Source organism: Citrus sinensis, chromosome 2 (genome assembly GCF_022201045.2).
Source record: "Citrus sinensis cultivar Valencia sweet orange chromosome 2, DVS_A1.0, whole genome shotgun sequence".
Classification (NCBI taxonomy): Eukaryota; Viridiplantae; Streptophyta; class Magnoliopsida; order Sapindales; family Rutaceae; genus Citrus; species Citrus sinensis.
The window spans coordinates 18,869,191-18,890,930 of NC_068557.1; the positions used below are offsets into that span (position 1 = coordinate 18,869,191).

The 21,740-nt window shown below is 36.4% G+C and overlaps 2 protein-coding genes across 3 annotated transcripts; both read right to left on the bottom strand.

Moving 5' to 3' along the window:
* Nucleotides 1–5,833: 5,833 nt before the first annotated feature.
* On the bottom strand, nucleotides 5,834–9,480 carry LOC102610535 (protein DETOXIFICATION 40). Its single transcript, XM_006469625.4, has 7 exons — nucleotides 8,840–9,480; nucleotides 8,137–8,768; nucleotides 7,020–7,076; nucleotides 6,688–6,926; nucleotides 6,463–6,581; nucleotides 6,239–6,325; nucleotides 5,834–6,132 (listed from the first exon to the last, which is right to left on the bottom strand). Exons 1-7 carry the CDS (start codon nucleotides 9,203–9,205, stop codon nucleotides 6,070–6,072), a joined length of 1,563 nt encoding a protein of 520 aa, XP_006469688.1. The 5' UTR covers nucleotides 9,206–9,480; the 3' UTR covers nucleotides 5,834–6,069.
* A 5,445-nt stretch (nucleotides 9,481–14,925) lies between these two features.
* LOC102613912 (uncharacterized GPI-anchored protein At1g61900-like) lies at nucleotides 14,926–21,159 on the bottom strand. 2 transcript variants are annotated; one of them, XM_015527503.3, is made up of 9 exons: nucleotides 20,828–21,159; nucleotides 20,018–20,197; nucleotides 18,836–19,417; nucleotides 18,388–18,633; nucleotides 18,255–18,266; nucleotides 17,230–17,373; nucleotides 17,010–17,060; nucleotides 16,567–16,655; nucleotides 14,926–15,314 (listed from the first exon to the last, which is right to left on the bottom strand). In XM_015527503.3, exons 1-8 carry the CDS (start codon nucleotides 20,892–20,894, stop codon nucleotides 16,585–16,587), a joined length of 1,353 nt encoding a protein of 450 aa, XP_015382989.1. In that variant the 5' UTR covers nucleotides 20,895–21,159; the 3' UTR covers nucleotides 14,926–15,314; nucleotides 16,567–16,584. The 2 variants fall into 2 exon arrangements, with proteins under 2 accessions (XP_015382989.1, XP_024950408.1); XM_025094640.2 differs by lacking the exons at nucleotides 14,926–15,314; nucleotides 20,018–20,197 and having other exon boundaries at nucleotides 16,115–16,655.
* Between the last annotated feature and the right edge of the window lie 581 nt (nucleotides 21,160–21,740).

The following is a 21,740-nucleotide window of genomic DNA, read 5'->3' on the forward strand; positions in this document are numbered from 1 at the left end:
GAAGATGATGTCGAACTCACTCAATTCAAGAGACCAGCGAAGAAGTCTTCCAAACATGTCTAACTTCTGGAGGATTTGTCGAAGGGGAAGGTTTGTTACAACGGCAATGGTGTGGGCCTGAAAATACGGCCGGAGTTTCCTTGCAGAGATTACCAAAACCAAAACCAGCTTCTCTTTGGCGGGGTACCTCTTTTCCGCATCCACCATTGCCCTACTAGTGTAGTAAATAGGTCGTTGCACCCCATCTTCATCTTTTCTAAGCAACACCGAGCTAGTGGCGTGCTCGGAAACAGCAAGGTACAACAGAAGCACTTCTCCATGCTTAGGCTTGGCGAGCAACGGCGAATTAACGAGGTACTTCTTCAGCTTCTGAAAACCCTCTTCGCACTCGACGGTCCATTGAAGCTTCTTTTCCGCTTTCAAAGCTTTAAAAAATGGCTTGCACCTATTGGTGGCCTTGGAGATGAAACGACTCAAGGCGGCTATCCAGCCAGCTAAGCTCTGGACTTCCTTAATGGTACTTGGTGACTTCATCCCAAGAACCACCCGGATTTTGTCGGGATTAGCCTCAATTCCCCGTTGTTGTACCATAAATCCAAGGAATTTACTCGAAGTCACCCCGAATGCACATTTCTCAGGATTTAGGCGCATCTGATACTTTCTAAAAATATTGAAGGTGTCTCTAAGGTGCCCCGCGTGATCACTGGCGTACACCGACTTTGTTATCATATCATCGATGTACACCTCTATGGTACGACCGATTTGCTGTTTGAAGACCTTGTTCACCAAACGCTGATAGGTGGCGCCCGTATTTTTCAAACCAAAAGGCATAACCTTGTAGTAGTATAACCCACGGTTGGTGATGAATGCCGTTTTATCTTGATCAGGCTCGTACATTGGAATTTGGTTGTACCCGGAGAAAGCATCCATGAAATTAAGCATCTCGTGCCCAGCCGTAGCATCGACCAGCTGGTTTACCCGGGGAAGCGGGAAGCTATCCTTAAGGTAAGACTTGTTTAAATCCGTGAAATCTACACACATGCGCCATTTCCCGTTAGACTTCTTAACCAATACAACATTTGAGACCCAATCGGGGTACACCGCCTCCCTAATAAACCCCGCTGCTAGCAATCGGTCTACTTCTTGTTCAATGGCGTCATAGCGTTCCTGGTTGAAAGCTCGACGTTTTTGCTTGACGGGCCTATGATGTGGATGGACATTGAGCTTGTGACAGGCGATAGAAGGCGGGATACCCGGCATGTCCGCGTGAGACCAAGCGAACACATCTAAATTTTCCTTTAAGAACTCAATAAGCTGCTCTCGGTGTTGGTCAGGGAGGTTGGAGCCTACCTTGACCATCTTGGTTGGGTCCTTATTGCAGATCAAAACAAACACAAGATCCTCAACCGGTGTTCCTCGCTTTTCATCCTTCAGTACCCGGGGATCCAGGGGTACCTCAACTTCTCTCATTGATGCTGAATTGGGACTTTGGGGTACCAATGGTGCCCCAGGAGCTACCACATCCACTTCCATTGGCCCAGCTTCATACGGCGCTTGGGGTACCTGGGAGTTCGCTGATCGTTGAGCTTTCTTACATGCAACTCTCCGGCATCTAGCCAGTGCCCGCTTGGATAGACTGGTAAATGGCCTTGTGCCGATGGGGTACCCCTCCAGGAACATATTGGTGGCGATTTGATAGCTCACTTTCGATGCGACCGAGTAACACCCTCGAGCCAATTGCTGATCCCCTTTAATTGTGATAATTTCCCCAGCGGTTGGAATCTTCATAGCGAGGTAATGCATGGAGATTGTCGTTTTAGTTGTTGCTAAGAATGGTCTTCCCAAGATGATATTATAGGCACCTGGGTGATCCACAATAAGAAAAGCAATCATATAAACAACACGATGAGGTACCTTACCAAGTGTAACGGGCAGCGTAATGATGCCCTTTGGGATAACCATTTCGCCGGTGAACCCAATAAGAGATGTAGCACATGGGGTGATCTTTGGCGATTCAATCAATAGTTAATCCAAGGCGCTTTTGAAAATGATATCAACAGAGCTGTCGGTGTCTACAAGAGTTTTTGTTACCTTACCAGTAGCAACCTTCAACGTAATTACTAAGGCGTCGTCATGGGGGTACGAGACATCTTCAGTATCTTGCTCCGTGAAAAGGATAGGCGGGGGATGGTGGGGTACCCCAGGTACCCTAAGTTGATTTTGACAAGCGAAGTTCACTTCTTTTTTAGGGCGATCCAAAATTGGTGGCTTGGTGTAACGTTTGATGGCTCGTCTAGATTCCCCAGCGATGGTAGGACCCCCTGCTATCATTCGAACATACACGCCTTTCTTAGACCCCTGGGGTATCTCGGTTTCGGGATTAGGGTTAGCAACTTGTTTACCCTTATCTTGCTCTGAGAACTTCCTTGCCTCATGCATATCAGCCATAAATTCCTTGAGATACCCACTCATAATCAATGACTCAATTTCTTCTTTCAAGTGAAAGCATTCAGCGGTGCTATGGCTGAAATCTTCATGAAACTCACAATACTTCAAGCTACGCTTCACATTGGGGTATTTTCAAATTGGCTTAAGTGGGCGAAGCATCCCCGTATCCCTAATATGGTAAAAAATTTATTCCAGAGATTGATTCAAATGGTGGAAAGAGTCATATCTGGGTTTTTGTGGTGCTTCTCGTTGTTCTGGCGGTAGCGGTGGGCTATGTACTTGGGGTGCTCGAAAGGGTACCTGAGGTACCCGAGGTACACCAGGGATATTCAGTCCTCTCCCATGTGGGGTTGAACGAGGTGGGCTGTATACCCGGGGTGCTCGAGAGAGTACCTGAGGTACCTCGGCTCTCTTGGGTTTCTCCTTGTTTCTCACAACTTCGACTCTGTCTTCCTCCCGCTTTAGGTTACACTTCTCATCCATTTCTATTTGTTGCAGGGCTCGAGAACGAGCTTCCCCATATGAAAGGGGGCGGTGTTTTTGAAATGACCTCCATAACTTCCCCAAACACAAATTCTTTTCAAAATGAGTGAGAGTATGTTGGTGACCAAACGTACCGGTACGTAAAACCTCTTGGTGGAAGCGGGTTACGTACTCGGCTAAAGACTCTGAATCCCCTTGCTTGATAAAAGCAAGCTTGGAGGATGTTATATCTTGGGCGGATACATAACCAAACTCATGAACAAAATCTTTTAGGAGCTGTTCTAAGGAGAATACACTACCTGCCTTCAACGATCGGAACCATGACTTGGCTGGTCCGGTGAGGGTATGCAGGAACATCCGGCACATGGCATTGTCGCCCACTCCTTTAATCATCATCTGGTCACGATACAACTCAGCATGTTCCACGGGATCTGAGGTATTCAAGTATTGTTGTATTTGAGGCATGGTGAACGCTTCCGGGAGAACCGCTGTCCGAATCTTCATGGTGAATGGCGAGTTATGCACTGCTGGCGCTAGAGCATTGGTGGGGTTTTGTTTTTCAGAAAGGAGCTTCACTTGAGCTTCGAGGTACTCCATTTTTTCCAGGAACTTGCGGGGTACCCCAGGTGCACCTGAGGATGCCGCTGTTGTCTGGGAAGCTTTTTTGGCATTCAACTTGTACCAGAGATCTTTATGGCCTTTTTGTTTGTGTTTGGTACCCTGGCTACTACGGGAATAACAAGAGGCAGTGGAGCATTCTTCTCGGGAGCCAGCGGCTTGAAACTTTGAATGGGTGCCCGATGGCCCATGCTTTGGTCTACTTCCCTCCGGTATTTCAGATTTTGGTATGATATGTTTCTCACCACGTGGAGGCGGGACATCTTAAGTTACTGGAGAAGTGGCTGCTTCGGGTACCCGAGATCCTACTGCTCTGAGAATCACATGAGCAAAATCCTCAAAGTGTTTATGAGTAACGGGCTCCTCGTTGGGTTGAATACCAGCTGATTGCTTAACTGATTTTACTTTCCCTAGGCGGGATGCCCTCCTTGTCGAGTCACCCCTCTCATCACTGTCGTGGTCCTCTGCTCCATCATGACCTAGCATTTGGTTATCAGCGGGTACGTCGGGTGCCATGGTTGTGCAAGCACACGTACCGACAAGCTTAGCACCGTGTGGAGGCTTTTTGCCCGCTTCCCCACAGACGGCGCCAAATGTTTGCGGCTGATTTTGGGTTAATGAATAAAAAACCACAAAACCAACCCAAGAGCAATAAATTTATATTTTTGTCGAGGAGCGGGGTACCTCGCTTGTTCGGCACGTGCAGGCTGTTTGGGCTTTTTGTGGAGTGGAGGAGGATTGAGATGACGGTGGTTATGGAGGGGGTCTGACTTCAGGTGCGGAGGGCTGGTGAAACTAGCCTTGAACCTGCGAAACAACCAAAAAAGAGGTCAGAGGTGGAGCCGGGGGTGGCCGGCGACCACACTCCGACGCTCAAGTCAGAGTTGGGTTATCTCAGGTTAGAGAGCTTGCAAGCTCTCAGTAATTGAGATTTTTGAGGTTGAAGAATCCCTAGTTTTTTGTGGTGAGTGTGTTCACCTCCCTTGATAATAATCAAACCTGAGTATTTATATGGTGTACCCCAGTCGCCGTGCCACCTGGCGCTATTTTAGTGGCGTTCCCTACTGTCATGTCAGGAATATTCTTATTTTCATGCGTATGGAGGCTTAGACGTTTCAAAAATATGAGTGGAGAGCAAGTTTGTGCCGTATTCACGTGCTGGGCGTAGTGGAGTGGTCCCGCGTACCTCTGCAATTCCGTTGTAATTTTGCAGGCGTAGCAGGAAAAGCTGGTGGTCCCAACTGTCACAATATCACACTTTTGGCGGATTCGCTGGCGTGACAGGCGGCTGTCTTCTCTTTTGCGGCACGATATTTCCTTATTTTTTAACACGTATCAAACCGATCTTTTTGAGATTCGGGGCCCACATATCCCTTCACATATTTACGAAGACTTTTGTATCCTTTCATGGTGTACCCGAGGTACCCCCGGAGTGCTTAGGGTACCCGAGATACCCAAGATACCCGAGGTAAATTAATCTCTTCAATATCGACATGTGGCGCTTCATCATTGGCCTCATATTTCCTTCCCAAACACTCCTCATTCGTTATACATGGTAATATTTTATTAATACATAAAAAAGACATTTTAATTACTGCATCTTCTTTAGGCATCTCAATATTCTGTAGAATTCTTGGAAGGCTAAGAGTTGATCATGTTGTGATTTATATTGATGATATAAAAGGATATAGCTTTCAAGAAATGGGTTTGAGCTAAGAATTTGAACACACAAAGTAAAAGAGAAAGCGAGTATCAAATAAGGTGGGAGTCGTAACATAACTATTATAACTTATAACTGTTGTGCTGTTTGGGAGTAACTTTAGAGACTTGATTTTTTTTTTTACTTAAATATAGAGAAAGGAAACTAGACATATTATTCCTAGAATGGGGAAACTGTTGTGCTGTTTTATTTTTTTTCAATTAAATGTGATTCATTATTACGTGAGTGTCATTTAATTAAGATGATAATTTTTTTATTTATTTAAAAATAGGCTTGGAGTCTGAATTCCAGTTACATGAACGAGGAGGGGATTAAAAATTACACTTAGGTTGAATTTTGAAAAAAAAAAAAAAAAAAAAAAGGGATTCATTGTTACGGTTTGGCTTTGATTCTGATTTTAATCTTTTATAATTTTACTCACTCCTCAAATATATATTATATAATAACTACTCTATCGTTCGAAACCAATAATATATTTGTATAGGTACCATTTTCATGTAAGTTCCAATTTCATGGTTCGCATAAAAACTTAGGAATATAATTTTTCTGTCCACAAAATATGAGTTACATATCTAATGGATTTTCATTAATTTGGAAGACCCAAAAAAATAGAAGATTTTATTTGCCATACAGGCAGGCAGCCTTTACATTCTCGGCCATGGACTGAGTAGGCCATATGACATGAGGAATTTTTGTCTCCAATCGAGCAAGATCAGAAATTAAGGTCGCTTGCACTTTTTATTTTGCGAGTTTCGAACCAAGTTCATCGACCTATTTGTAAATCCTTGCCTCTAATTTCCTCATTCTAGAAGAGGCTTTTTCTTGTCCTCCCACCTATCCAATCTCTTCAGGGCTTCTTGTACCTGCAATTTAAAATAAAATTTTCATAATTCATAAGCTAAATAATAATAATAATAACAATAAAAAAGTAATTAATATAATGTATATTTAAAAAAAAAAAAATTCTACCTCTTTATTCCAGTCTGTTCGAAATGTCACCCATATCAGAATTAAAGTTTGCATCACCGTGCCGCCAATCATCCCAGACCATATTCCCTACAAATTAAAACATGCACACAATGTATAAAATAACATTAATTAATCTCATAAGATACTTACGTATGTAAAATTAACCGCATAAAAACATGATTAAAAAGTGATTATTATTAATTGGGCAGCAAAATTTGTGTTACCTTAGCACCAAGATTGAAGTAGAAACCGAGAAGTGAACCTACTGGAACCCCAACGACGTAATAGCATCCCACGTTCACATACGCCACAAATGTTTGCCATCCGCACCCAACAGCCACACCTAATTAATTGATAATTGATCCACCGCATAATCAATTTTTTAATAGACATAAGCTACATTCAACTAATTAATTAAATTAGTTAGTGTTTAATTCGTAGAATGTTACCGGACAAGACAGGCTGGATGCCGTTAAGAATCAGGGTCAAAGCAAGAAGCGGACAGAGGTCGGAGACGGCTGCGGCAACCGCTTCGCCTCCAGTGAAGGCGTAGCTGATGACATCACGTAGGGCTAGAATGATTATCGCCGCCATCACGGAGATCACGAAGGAAACTAACGTCACCATTACCACTGAAAACGACGCCGATTTTGGATTCGCCGCTCCTAGCTCATTGCTGACTCTAACACTGCTTGTGAAATTTTTGCATCATTTCAATCAAAACATCGGAAAGACATGTAATAGTGTAACTCGATAAATATTAAGTAATAAAATTAATGACCTAGCAGCTGCATTAAACCCGACCGATATCATAAACACCCATCCGGATATCGTCATGCTGCAAAACGAATTAAACACAAATAATTGATTAGTTGATCATGACTTGCTAAAAGCAACATTCATAACTCCACTTAATAATAATATAATAATATATTGTCTTTTAAGTAATTAATTAAATTTAATAGGCGTTTGTGTGAAAGCGAAGCAAAATATGGCATAATCCCACGTAAATGGGGGATGCGGTAAGAGCTTACGCAATCCAACGAACATCTTGAGCCACTGTCGCGATGGACCAAGATTCAGATTTCACCATCTGGTCTTTTCACTTCTCTATTCATTAATAATTCAATCCACTCAACTTGAATTTATACAGACAATAATCGAGACGTGTGGCCCGAATTCACTTATGATGTGATGCATTCTAAAGTTGCGTACAATAAGAAAACAAAAATTTCTACCAGATGACATTAGACAGCCGATGACGAATTTGTCCTACTCAAATGTTTCTTTCGTTATTGTCAGAAAATACTATGTAGTGGAGAAATGACCCATGCAAATCCGTGGGCCGCGGCCCATGCAGTCACTACTTCATAAAAAATAAAAAACTTGAAAAGGGCTTTTCTTTCAATCACTTTCGTTTCAAGTTGGAAACAACTTCATTTTGCCTTTCGTCCCTACAGCTTGTATGCATTATGAATTCCTCGTAATTTCAAAGGTACACACATATTATGTCTTCACTTCTTTTAGTATTGGACATTAAATTTTGAGTGCAAAAAAAGTAATTTTAATGAAGGTAGTAAGCATATTTAAGACTTTTACTCATGAGATTAATCAAGAAGGTAAATTTTGTTGTGTTAAAAAAAAATAACATTTAACAATTTCAAAAAAAAAAATTAACAATACATATGGGTCAAGTCATGTTTTATGTCTATCCTAGTTACTAATGGGAAAATTACCCATTTGAACAATCAAATGTAGCAAATGATGGCTTTGGCAACCAAATGAAATCATGAGTGATTTGTGAAACTAATTTACTGAAAGTTAAGGGGGGAGAGCTTAGATGCAATTATCAGAAAAGGGCGTGACCAAAAAGGGAAGGAAAATAGTTTTCTGCTTACCAAATGGAAAGAGAGTCCAAAGCCAACTCCGGATTTGGTAACAAACCAGCCAATAGAACAAGAATCTGAAAGTACCACGTCTCCAAGCACAGCATCACAGCGGAGGCAGCCGATAGTTTGAAGAAGGAAGGGAGACCAGAGAAGGCCTGAACAGTAAACCCACGCCACGTGTGCTTACACCTATCACTTTTAACAATATAAACAAACTGAGCAATCACAACAATCCACCAGGATAAGCTCAAGATCAGTGAGGCGCCAATCAAGCCAAGCCCGATTTCGTAGACTGCAACCCAACTTAGCAGCAGATGCACCACTAACGTGGCCGTTGAAATGTATGCACTTGGAGCCACTATGCTTTGTGCTTGCAAAAATTTTTGGATTGGGAAGTTCAAGGCGTATGCAAAGATTTGGGGTATCAGGCCGTAGACAAAAACTGCCGCTGATGAGGCAATATCTGGCGACTCCCCTAGAAAAATCAAAATTGGTCTCGAAAAGACGTATAGAACTGTCATTAAAATCCCCGTGAGCGTCAGCAGAACCGCTGATCTTTGCAAATATATCCCTAGCATTTCATATTTGTTTGCACCGTATGCTTGCCCACATAATGTCTCCACGGCACTTCCCATTCCCAACTGTTAACAAAAGAATTTAATTATAAGAATATTAAAGTACCCTGTGTGCGTGTGCGTATGTACTTACGTACCATGAGGCCGTAGGCGAAGACTTGGATGCCGGTGTTGCCGAGGGAGGCGGCGGCGAGCTCAAGGTTGCCGAGGTGGCCGGAGAAGATTTGGGTGGACATAGACATGAGGTAGTTAATCATGTAAACTATAACGGCTGGAGCTGCTAGGTGAAAGAGTAGCTTTGATTCAATCCAAGTAGCCCGCCGGAGACGTTGCCAGAGTGAGAGCTCAGTGTCGGATAAAACGGCTTCAAGCTCTCCGTTTGATCCATGTTTGTGCTCCGACGGCCGTGGGGATAGAACTGCAGGAGGAGCAGGAGGGTGTGATTGAAGCAGGGGTTGATGAATATGATGAATATGATCACCATCGTTTTGTGATGATTCCATTAGGGTTTTCAATTTGTTGCTGAGGATATTATGTTTTTGCAATTTTTTGCAGGCGGCCCTTATCAACAGTTCTGGTCGGACTTAATTTACAGGTTCTGATAAGAAGAAAGGAATGGATGGTGGCTCTCAGCCTGCAAGCTTTTTTTGATTGTGAAAATGTAAGGCGGTATCAGTGTATTTAGTGGTCAAAGACTCAAATGTAATTTTATTCTCTTATTGGCGGCTGCCAATTGATTATACTCTATTATTCTAATATCATAAGACAACAAGAATAATACGAAAATTATATGCAATAATAAACTGAAAGACTTGTGCAAAATAAAATTATGTTACATTATTAAAAGCAGTCTTGCTGTTGGCTTCTTATTTCTGGTGATGATTGTTACACATGTGAATATGATGTCGAGCCAGGAAGAACACAGACGCAAATAAATATCTTTTTTTTATAAGTTTAAAACCATGGGGAATCTCCGTAAATTACATGTTCAAGTACTAACACGTGGAAAATGGAATCACGGTTAGTGTCTTAGCGATGCACTGAAAATTTGCAATCTAATTAATATTGCGACAGATCAGGAATCTCCTTCCGTTTAAATACAGGGTGCATTAATTAATTAATTCATGCAATAATTGAACGTTCCAACCAGTGCATTTACTTCTCCGAAATCAGAATGAAGATGAATCCATATGAACTAAAATTAAAATGAGTTATTGCAGCTGCAAGAATTGGAATTAAAATAAGAATGAATTGTATTCGTGTTTTTTTTTAAATTATAATGAATTACTTTAAATTATTAAAATGCCCTTAATTATAATTATGCATTTGTCATTAATAAAAATAGAGTAAATATTTTTACTATACATATTACCGCCATTACTATTATCTAATACTTAAATAGAGTAAAAATGAAATTTTTTTATTTTGTTTAAGAGTAAAAATGTAAATTCACTCATTCTCATTATTTTATTTTTGCTCTCACCTCTTTTATGGGAATTGAATTCTCATTCTTTATTTTCAAATTTTGAGCCCAATGCCCCAATACAAAATCTATTCTCATTTCTTTATATTTTTAACAAATAAATACTGTCTATCAAAAATGAAAGTTATGCTGATTCCCTAATTTAAGAAATAAACACACCAATAATAATTTGTTTAGGTCTTATGACTTTTCTAAGTCAACCTGTTATACACTTTGAAGTGCCTATAATTTTAGTTTAATTATAGTATGCGATTTTAATACGTAGCTGCCTAATCACGTGAAGGTTGCTATATTTCATGTACGTAGCCCATAATTTCATAGTAATGAACTAAAAGCCGAATCCAATTTGCCTTCTTACACGTTCTTAGACCGACGTTGCGAGTTCTAATGGATCTCTGCGATCACTTGGTGGAGAAATCTTTGATTAAGACAGCTAATTATTGCGAGTGAAAAAAAAAATAATAATTCAAGCCTCAATCCAAATTCATTTACACCTCCTCAAGATATATGATAATTTTGAGCTGAAGTCATCAATTAATCAGAGATACTGAAATAAATTAAAAAATAAGAAAAACACACATTGTAATGTAATATATTTTATTTTTTATTATATTAAAATATATATTTTTATTATTTTTTAAAAGAATTCTTACTTTAATAAAATATGGGTCCTTGTGAAACATTACTCTTCAACCTTATATAAATTTAACTTAATTAAAAGTATTTATTAGTAAAAGATAAGAATATAACGTTGGAAATAACCATGAATGTACTTTATAATATGCAAATAATGCAATGAATAAATAAATAAAGTATTGCCATGTGATTTGTCACGTAATTGTTTCTCTGTGATTTAACAAACACATGCAAATAGAATAAATAAATAAATAAAGTTTTATTATATTATTGCCATGTGATTTGTGGAGTAATTATTTTTATGAATATTCACAACAATAATAGTTGAGATCCCAGGATTTTAATTTGACTATCAATTGTTATGTGTCATTCATTTATTATTTAAAGAATATATTTTATAACTGTTACCATTCGGTAGATAAATACTATATTAATTGAAACTCAAGTTTGATTTAGGGACCGTTTGAAATTATTTTTGGGAGGTTTAAAAGTGATTTTGAAAATCTAAAAGTTAATTTTAGTATTTGGTATAAAAAAATCAAAATTAATTTTGTCAAAATCAACCTCTCCTACAGTTGATTTTGAAAAGTAGGGAATGAGTAACTTTTAAATTCTAATTTTGAGAATCAATTTTATCCTTTAATACAATTCTATAAATATCCTTAAAATTATTACCTAAATACAAAATTATCCTTATTCAAATTGGAAACAAAATCAATATTTTAATAAATTTTTATTAAAATTCATCAATATAAATTTATTAATATCAATTTGTTGGTCGATTATTATTAAATTTGTTTCACTATATTATAAATTTAATTATTAATTATTTTAAGATAAAAAATAAAATCAATATATTATAAATTTTATTTTTAGTAAAAATTATTATAATATACAGTTAAAAATATTATATGTACATGTTTTTATATGCATAACTAAATTTTATCCTACATTATATACATTTTAATTATTTATTTTCTCTCAGCAGTTTAACAATAAAATTTACCAAACATTCATAACTGTTTTCAAAGCTTACAGTACTTCTGAAAATAAAATTTACCCAACACTTAACTGATTTTTTTCACAACTGATTATTTCTACAGCGTAACTAACATCAATTATTTTATAAGTTACAACATTTCTAAATTGACCCTTAATATTGTATCCTTAAATGACTCTTATTAAAAAAAAAAAGAGAGAGTGAGAATGAGGCTATATGCATGGAAAGTTGGACAAAATTTAGTCCAAAGTTACAAAAGAAAAAAAAAACTTATTTTACAGTAAACTTTTTTTTTATGGTGCAGTTATTTATTTATTTATTTATTTTGCCTTCCGATGATGGTTTATTATTTTTTGTGATACTTTTTGTGTATATATCTCTAAAAAGAAAAAGAAAGAAAAAATTATTTAACAGAAGTAGTGAAGTTTTTTTTCCAAAATAAAATAAATTAGTAATTTTCATAACCAATCAATTAAACCTTTCAATTCCAATTCTCGTGGAACTTTGTGGTAGACTCTCACTCTGCAGCGAAGTTCAAGGAAAAAAAGACAAAAGGAAGCTAGAGCCTAGAGACAATTCTTCAGTTCATCAAAAACTCTGCAAAAGTTGGTGACACCACAGGTCCTGAACAAATGACATTGAAAGAAGACTCGTAGAAGGAATAAGGGCATCTCTAATGCTTAACACTATTTTGATGTAACACCAACACAAAAAATATATTTTTTTCACACTAAATAATTATTTTATCTCTAATTTATTTACACTAAATTTTACACCCAAAAAAATATTCTTCTTTTTATTCTTTTAATTCTCAAGAATTAATTCAATTAACACAATAAATATTACTATTAATATAGATAATTAAGTAATAAGTAATTTTATATCGATTAACAAAAAAAATATAGAAAATTATTAAATTTGGATTTAATTAACTAAATTAGTACATTATGAAAATTAAACATTACATTAATATAGAAAAATACAATAACAATAATAATACTCTAGTTATTCGAATTACTAAATTCATCTCATAAATTATCAATTAGTGCATTTCATAGTGCAATGTGAGCCTCTTTATCCTTGATTTGTTTGTGTCGAGTAAGAAATTCTTGAAATCTAGTATTCTCATCTACCCTCATATCAATGGTTGGTATTAACGCTTGCATCCAATCATTAATTGTTGCATTAACATCACGTTCATCTTTGATTATCATACTGTGCATAATAATGCAAACAGTCATTATATCATGTAACACATATTTGTTCCAAAAACGTGATGGTCCAGCAACAATTGCAAAATGTGATTGAAGGACTCCAATGCACGTTCTACATCTTTCCGACATGCTTCTTGTTTCATGGCAAATAATTTCTTTTTAAGACCATGTGGATTATGGATAGTTTATACAAGAGTAGACCATTTTGGGTAGATACCATCAGCTAAATAATAACCCATATTATATTCGTTCCCTTTAATACATAATGAGCAGGAGGAGCAATACCTAAAGCGAGGTTGGCAAAAAGATGAGATGCCTCCAACACATTAATGTCATTATTTGAACCAGGCAAACCAAAATGTGCATGTCATATCCGAAGATCATAATCAGCTATAGCCTCCAGAATAATAGTTGGGGTTCCACTACGACTAAGATATTGTCCGGCCCAAGCTGTTGGATAATTTTTCCACTTCCAGTGCATGCAATCTAAGCTGCCTAACATTCCTGGAAAACCATGCTCTTTACCAACATGGAGTAGCCCGGCGACGTCAGTAGCGTTCGGTGATCTAAGATATTGCTCTGCAACAACTTCCACAATCGACAGAATCTCTTCAAACTTTCAATTATTGTAGACTCTCCAATTTTAATATACTCATCAGTAGCATCTACTAGCATGCCATCTGCCAGCATCTAAAATACAGCAGTGATTTTTTGAAGACCAGATAACCTAAGTCTGCTGCTGCCATCCCTTCACTGCATAAAGTAGTTGTCATGACCTTGTACGACATTAGTAATACGACTGAATAAACTTCGAGATATTCTAAATCGACGGCGAAACATTGAATCATTAAAATGTGGGTTCTCTGAGAAGTAGTCGTTGAACAGACTACGATAAGCCATTTCACGATCGCAGTTGATTGTTTTATGACCAATAACTAAGCCATCATGGATCACTTTGTCGTTTAGTTGATTGAGATAGTGAACCATGTAAATATTGTTGTTCGCAGTCATGCTAATTATCGCTTCTTCATGTGCATTGATCGCCTCAATATCATTTATTAAGTTTACATCATCATCATTTTAACCATCAGAGTTTGAAGAAGATGAAGAATATGATAAGTGCTGAGATGAACTTCCAATATTGAAATTCATTTCAAAGATATGTAAATTGAATGAGCTTTAGTACACATACGTATATCCTTTTTATAATAGATTTATTTTTACTTAATCTTATCATATCTACACATAAATCAAAATTTAAAGATAAGAATTCTCTCATATTCAATACCAACCATTGAATGTATTTTACTTATTTTCATCCATTAGATTTACGTTTACCCAATCTTATCATATCTACAAATAATTCAAAATTTAAAGATAATGATTCTCTCATATTCAATACCAACCGTTGGATGGATTTCACTTATTTTCATCCATTAGATTTACTTTTACCCAATCTTATCATATCTACACATTATTCGAAATTTAAAGATAAGGATTCTCTCATATTCAATGCCAATCGTTGGATGGATTTCACTTATTTTCATCCATTAGATATGTTTCTTTTTCATTTATAAATACCATTGTAAACTTCACTTCACTCAAACATATCTCTTTAACCATTTATTCTATAAAATGGCTCCAACTCCAAGAAGTACTTCATACACCCATGAAGAAGATATACTCTTATGTCATATATATCTTGATATTTCTCAAAACCTCGTTGTTGGTATAAATCAATCTTGAGATGCATTTTGGTCTCGAGTTGAAATTGAATACAATATTCTAAACTGTAGTTCACCACTCAAGTTCGACCAAGAAGATCTTTGCAAAACGAATGCAAAGTATTCTACCTGCAATTGACAAACTGAGGGGATGCGTTCAACAAACTAAAAATAAAAATCCAAGCGGTGCTTCCGAACAAGATATTGTAAGTTTAAATTACATCTTTATTGTTTGTATCTTACACTTATTTTATATATAACATTCTAATTACATTATTTTGTAGCTAAATCGAGTGAATGTGTTACTGGCACAAGATAAGAAATACAATAAAGGGTTCAAATTTGATTATGTATGGCCTATCCTTAAAGATATTGAAAAATTTGGAGATGATCATAGCATTGCAACACCATACTTTCGAAGGCAGAGTAGCGAATTTGTGTCATCACAATCAGATTCTCCCGCTCCAGAGTCTCCAACATCAGCATCTCCTGATCTATCATCATTTTCACTAAATATAAATGATGAGCATGTTGACGATTGTTCTACTCAACAACCTATCGGAGTAAAAAAGGCAAAAGAAAAAAAGAAAGTTGAAGGTCAAAATTCACTAGTTATTGATACTATTAAAGAAGACAATCGACGACTTTATGAAATTTTTAAAAAAGGCAATGAAGATAGACAACAAAATTATCAAATTCAAATGATACGAGCACAAAATGAGAAAAATAAATTGGAGATGGTCACATATCGTGAAGAAAATAAAATTTTACTTAAAGATTTAAATTCGATAAGTGATCCGAGCTTACGTCAATATTTTCAAAATGAACAAATTAAGATTTTGCAAAGAAGATTTTAGTAAGGCCAAGCATCTCAAAATACTTCCAATAATATTGACCAATATTTTGATGATATTAGAGGATCTAATAATGATCTCCTAGATTATTAAATAATTGTTCTAATTTATGCTAGTAGTAGTAGTTTTTTTTAATTTGTGTTAATTTAATTTTGTATTTTTAATTTTGTAATATGTAATCTAGTAATTAATGTTATTAGCATTTTATTTTTATTATTAATTTTTGTGTTGAATTTTTTTATTTAAAATATTAGTATAATATTCAAAAATTAAAAAATGAAATAAAAATAATAACAAAAATAATAATAATAACATAAAATATTATATAAAATATGACATAAAATATGACATATATGTAAATAAGAAAAAATAATAAAGATATTTGAGATTTTTTTTTCCTAGCACCAAATGAATAGTATTACACTATATTTGGTGCAATATTATTCATAACACTATTTTAGTGTTACATTGGGGAAGCATTTTATACCAAAATTGTGTAAAAGGTGGTTTGGTGTTAGTTTTAATGTCACATTGGAGATGGCCTAAGGAGCAGGAGGAGTTTATTGTAAATTACTCTATTTAGACGGAAAGCAATGGCATCCATCCAAACTCGAATGCCACGTCTAATCAACTCTGGCTCGTTTTGGCTTATCTTCTCGAACACATTCATGGCATTAATTTTGGAAAACAAGTAGCAGTTAGGGATTAGGATAGTGGACAAGCTAAACACTAGCAACAAGACATTTCTATGATGTTTGATTCCTTTAATGCGAAATTTATTACATTTAATTGCAGTGCAATCACTGAACAATGCTACCCAAAGAATAAAAAAGTGTAGCTAGCTTTGAAACAAAATAATTAAAGTACCAAACTCAACAAGCAATTGAGAGGATTGCTAAAACTATCTAGATGGAGGAACTATTTCTGTTTAGGCTTGAAGAATTTACGCATACCAGGTAATCAGTACTGGTTCAAATAAGTGCAGTGAGTACCAATGAGGAGCTAAGCAGCAAAGGGACAATCAATTCCTTCACTTGGAAGCCTGCAATTAATGCACCAAATGTTAAGGTCTGAAGAGAGTAGGCGGCAAGGATTATATAGATCAATCATCAATATAGGCAAAATGTAATAAATATGCTCGAGTCAAGTCACTTTTTCGCTCTCAAAATTGACGAAATTGAAGTTATTAATTTTCTAAGTGACAATACAAAATGAACAAGCATATGTATGTTTTCTGATGACATTTGCAATGTATATTGCCAATTCAATCTCTGTCCACCAAAAAGTCTCTCGCAACAGCTAAGAAAGTCAATAAATGGTTTCCCAGCTTGAGTGTTGGTGTCAAGTGAAATGTTCATATTAACCCATACTAGAGATCTTCATAAAGTTGTCTTACCTGCAGTGGCTTGTGATGGCTTAGCTGTTGGACGCGCTGGAAGTTTGGAAGCTGCAATCCAACAAATATGTCAAGTAGTTAGCATAAAGGTATATGTAAAGAAGGGAAATTTTTTTTTAAAAAAGGAAAATGAATGAAATAAAAATTCAAAATATGAAGAAAAAATAACTCATTCAGACTGTATGCATTTGATAAATGGTATTTAAAGTTTTCATCATACTTTCATTGCAGGATCCAGCTGGTACGAAAGAAGCAGAGGGCCAAGGGGCTTCAATGTTGTCATTAAGATCACAGATGAAGCCAATTCCTGAAGTTTTATCATAGTTCACATCCAAAGGCAGGCTCGGCAAAAGGCAACCAGATTCTAGTGTAAAGACATTCAAAAATTAGATTTCTTTTTTTTAGAAAAAAACAAACTCCCACACTGACTTGGACCATGGATCCGCCCCGGGTAGGCTCTAAATTGAGAGGTCAGTTGGGCATCCCAACCCCATGACCCATGAGACAACAAAGGGTGAAGCTTTTAAGCCACCAGAAGGATCGAACTAAGACATCAATACAGCCAAGCACCAAATCCCAATTCCTCAACCAACTAGGCTGCCCCCTTGGGGGCAACGTTCGAAAATCAGATTAAACCCAATGAAAGAAGGCCAGATGAAATGTAAAAAAACAAAAATTTCCTAATGCATGATATTACATCAGTAAGTGAAGTCTAGTGCATAGATATAGAATGTGTAATTAGTATTGACTTTTCAAAAGGTCTATCACTGCCACTGGTTAAATTTATGCAACAGTGCAATGGTTTACACAGCATGTGAGATTTCTGAAATACTTGAAAGAAATAAGATTTATAAAAGTTTTTACAAGCAAAACTAATTACAAGCAACCACGGCTGCGGTAGCAGGTTGTAATTAATTAGCTAAGATGACTTCTGCAGCTTCGATATTTTAGATTATACATGATCAGTAAAGAGCTAAAGGTTATCAGAGCAACCACAAGATTCATGTTTTAGGATATCAGAAGGTAAGTGAATTTAGTACAAAAGTCAAAAGGAAATTAGAAACCGCGAAATCATTTCTTGAGGGAAATGAAGAAATATAACAAGTTAAATAGAAAGTTGACAATTAGAAAAATAAAAAAAAAAGTTGATAATTAGAAGACTTGGCATGAAAGGATTAAGGATGACCACTTAAAAATGAAAGGGAGAGTTGATCAAAAGGGTGAGTCCATTTAGATGAGAATTACCTTGTAATCCAACTGGCAAGTCCCACCATCACAAGTTACAAATCAAAAAGAGCCGTGATCAGTACCAATTATTTTAATAAAAATGAAATAGGATTAAGCATTGCTGATTCAGAGGGCATACAGAAATACTGACCTTGAAGAGAGAAGTCCTTCAGATTAATATGACAAAGATCATAAACGTTTTGGGAGACATTAGCTTTCTGCAACTTCATCCCAAGTGAAGCAGCACAATTCAATGCTTGCAAGTTGGTGATGAAGCTTTGCTCTTGTAGGTGGGACACATAACTCTCCATGGCTTTACAACAAGCTGTTTTATTGCTAATTGTATATCCACATTCTTTGGTAACATTTGCCATGTCTGGAAAAACCAAGGGACAGACTGAAACAGATCGAAACAATGGAAAGAGAAGAACTTCATTAAGCACCAATGTCTCAACTCAGGTATACAGTAATGCTAAAAAATTAATTCAAAACAACATGCATCATGGAACATTGTGAACACAACAATCAAAATGCATTCCTTCTCTGCGTATCATGTTGAATTTTCAGAGAAACACAGATAGTTATTTTTCCAAGGTCACCTTTATTTACTTTGCAATTGGAAAGTGCTCTGAGAACACCGTTTGCTGAAGAAGGATCTAGTTTACTGGCCAGCCACCGGAAGACAATACTCTTACAATCATCAATCCTGGTTGAGTTCTCAGGCATACTTACCATACCGTCCATGGCAATTTTTCTAGCAGCATCTAGAATAGCATTTTGGCAAACTTGTTGACAACACTCCTTGACTGGATCAACTTTTCCACAAGCAGTCAAAATTTTTGAAGAATCAACTATGCTCTCAAACTTGTTAGCATCCACAACCGGGCAAGAAGCTTCAGTAAGGTTTGCTGGATGAATCGAACATATCTTTTTAAGATTCCGATTTGCGCCTTGAGTTTCTAAAATCTTCTCAAAATCTGAGAGGCAGTGTTGAGCATTTGTTGTGTTCAAACTAAGCATTCCAGAATATTTACTATACTGCCCCATAAGAATCACCATGGTGGCATCAAATTGAGGACAACATACTACATTGGCTAAATATGGTGCAAAAGAAGCCCAGCAGTCAGTTGCTGTTGTGCTCACAAAACTTTCAGCAGCAGAAAAATTTAATGTACATAAACCTGAAAGATATAACAAAATAAGTCCCTCTTGGACCATTTATCAGTACAGGGGAGCAGTCAACAGCCAATTACAAGAAAGCAAAGCTAAAGCATTTTAAATGAAATCGGATTTTTCTGGGAGCAGAGTGTGCTTGGGGAGTAGCTTTTGTACATTAGAACTGGTTTGAAGTTAATACCATTTTGGTTCATATATCAAAGCTATCTCTACTGTGTCTACTGCATACAATAATTTCTTATAATCTAAATGCAATGGAAAGGGAGCACTGCCAAAGCTGATACTATATAGAGCTTCAGGTGCTCATGATGTTATTCAAATCAACTCTACAGAATTACTTTTAGGTTTTAGATGTCATGCAACGGCACCATTGTCTCAAATGGAATGTTAAACTTTAGGGTGTGTCAATATGCACCCTAAAGGCTCTGTTGGATACTTTGAAAAGGTTCAGTATGTTCCAACTCAGACAAGTCTGGGTTAGCGCTCTCTCAAAATCATCAATTTAGTAGGATGTCTCCAAAATCGCTGCATAGTCTACCCAGTCTTTAATTGACCGATCAAACTGCAATGACAAGCATCATGAAAGAAGGGCAAGTACATTATACCTGATAATTTTGGAAGACTGCTGTTTGAAATTGGTGTCGATGGAGAAGGAGCTAAAAGAGGTAGAAAGGGTTGAGGTTCTGCACTTGGGGAAATTTTAGGAGCCATTGTATTATTATTTATTTTCTCGAATATGAAAACTTTTACATCATTATGTGGGATGCATTGAGATCCATAAGGACCTGCATACAGAACAATGTAATGCATTGAGAAATAAGCAGACACAACTTTATATCTTGTTACAGTTGTTCAAGTATAATTAAAATTACAGGCTTTCCCTCATCAATCAAGAAAGAAGGTGAACGCCTAAGAATGACAATTCGCCTTTGCACTAGGGTTTCCCTAATTTGTACTGTCTGAAGCTACATGATGGATACAGCAAATTTTTCATAGCTAATTTCACTCAACATGAATTCTTGAACTATAACTGCAGGAATACATTTCTGTTTAATGCCTTCAAGTTCAAGAAAATCCTAACTAATTGCCAATCAAAAAATCTAAAGCGTTGTTTCTTCGAAATATTCAAACAATCAAACCCAGTTTACACAGGCAACGTACAGCACATGTTGTTATTAATATAACAGTGTAGAACTACCCAGCTCCAAAATTTGACACGCAATACTTACAATGTAGCAATGCACCAAACAAAACCCGGAGATTTCATAAAATTTCATGTTGAACGGACTGAGTATTTTTTTTTTAATTAATTTTTCTTCTTCAAACAGGTGAAAACTTGTAGTAAATATAAAATGAATTACTTAACATACATGATACAGAAGTTGACATATTGAGATAAAATTATGATTACTTACAGAGGAAAAATAGTAATGAAATAAGCTGAAGAATGAGACTGAAAGAGACCCCTTGTTGAACTCTCATATTTACACTCTTTTTAGCAACAAAAAAAGAATTTGTTGTAAAAAAAAGTTGAAGAAGAGAGTGAGAGCAATGTGGGTTCTTGACTGACAATTTTTGCTCTAACCATTGGAAGTTTAAATATCTTGGCTTCAAGCACAGGACAGTTGTCGCTGTGAATGTTTACAAACTGCAGCTACCAGTTTCAATGCAATTTTGACTTGCCTTATAACAACCAACTACTGAGTACTAACTAGCTTCGGTTACAGTTTCAATTTCAGAGTTCAGAGTTCACACGTGTGAGGGAAAAATCAATCACGTGTTATGTCTTATGTCAGAGATGATCACGTGACAGAAACTAGGCACGTGAGGGGTTGCTTCTTTTGATTAATTTGTGTTCCCCTCTTGGGGGTGATCGGGGGTGGATTCACCCGTTTGATGTGGGTGGATTAAGCAGAACCGTCCGATGACAGGAAATTACGAGTTAATTTATCAATTTTTTTCCCTCTTAAATTGCAAAAGATTGGGGTGCGTAAGTAAATAATTAAACTATTTGGCAAGCACTAAGATCATACAAAGTTATAATCTTTGGAGTTATGTTTTGCTCGCTAGCTCCAACTTTATCATTTGAGATTGACTCCATTTAAATTCCGAAACCTTGAGCACGCGTATCATATTATATTCGATTATATTATATTTTTGTATAGGGTGAGTAAAAAAGGCTCAGATCGGCCGATTGAATCTTATGTGCGTCAACTCGATTCTCCCTATAAGGGCCTAAATAATTATTTAAGAAAAAAAAAATTTCGGACCAAGTGCGGTATTTTATTTTTTTTAAAAAAATAAATTTATAAATTAAAATTTTAAAAA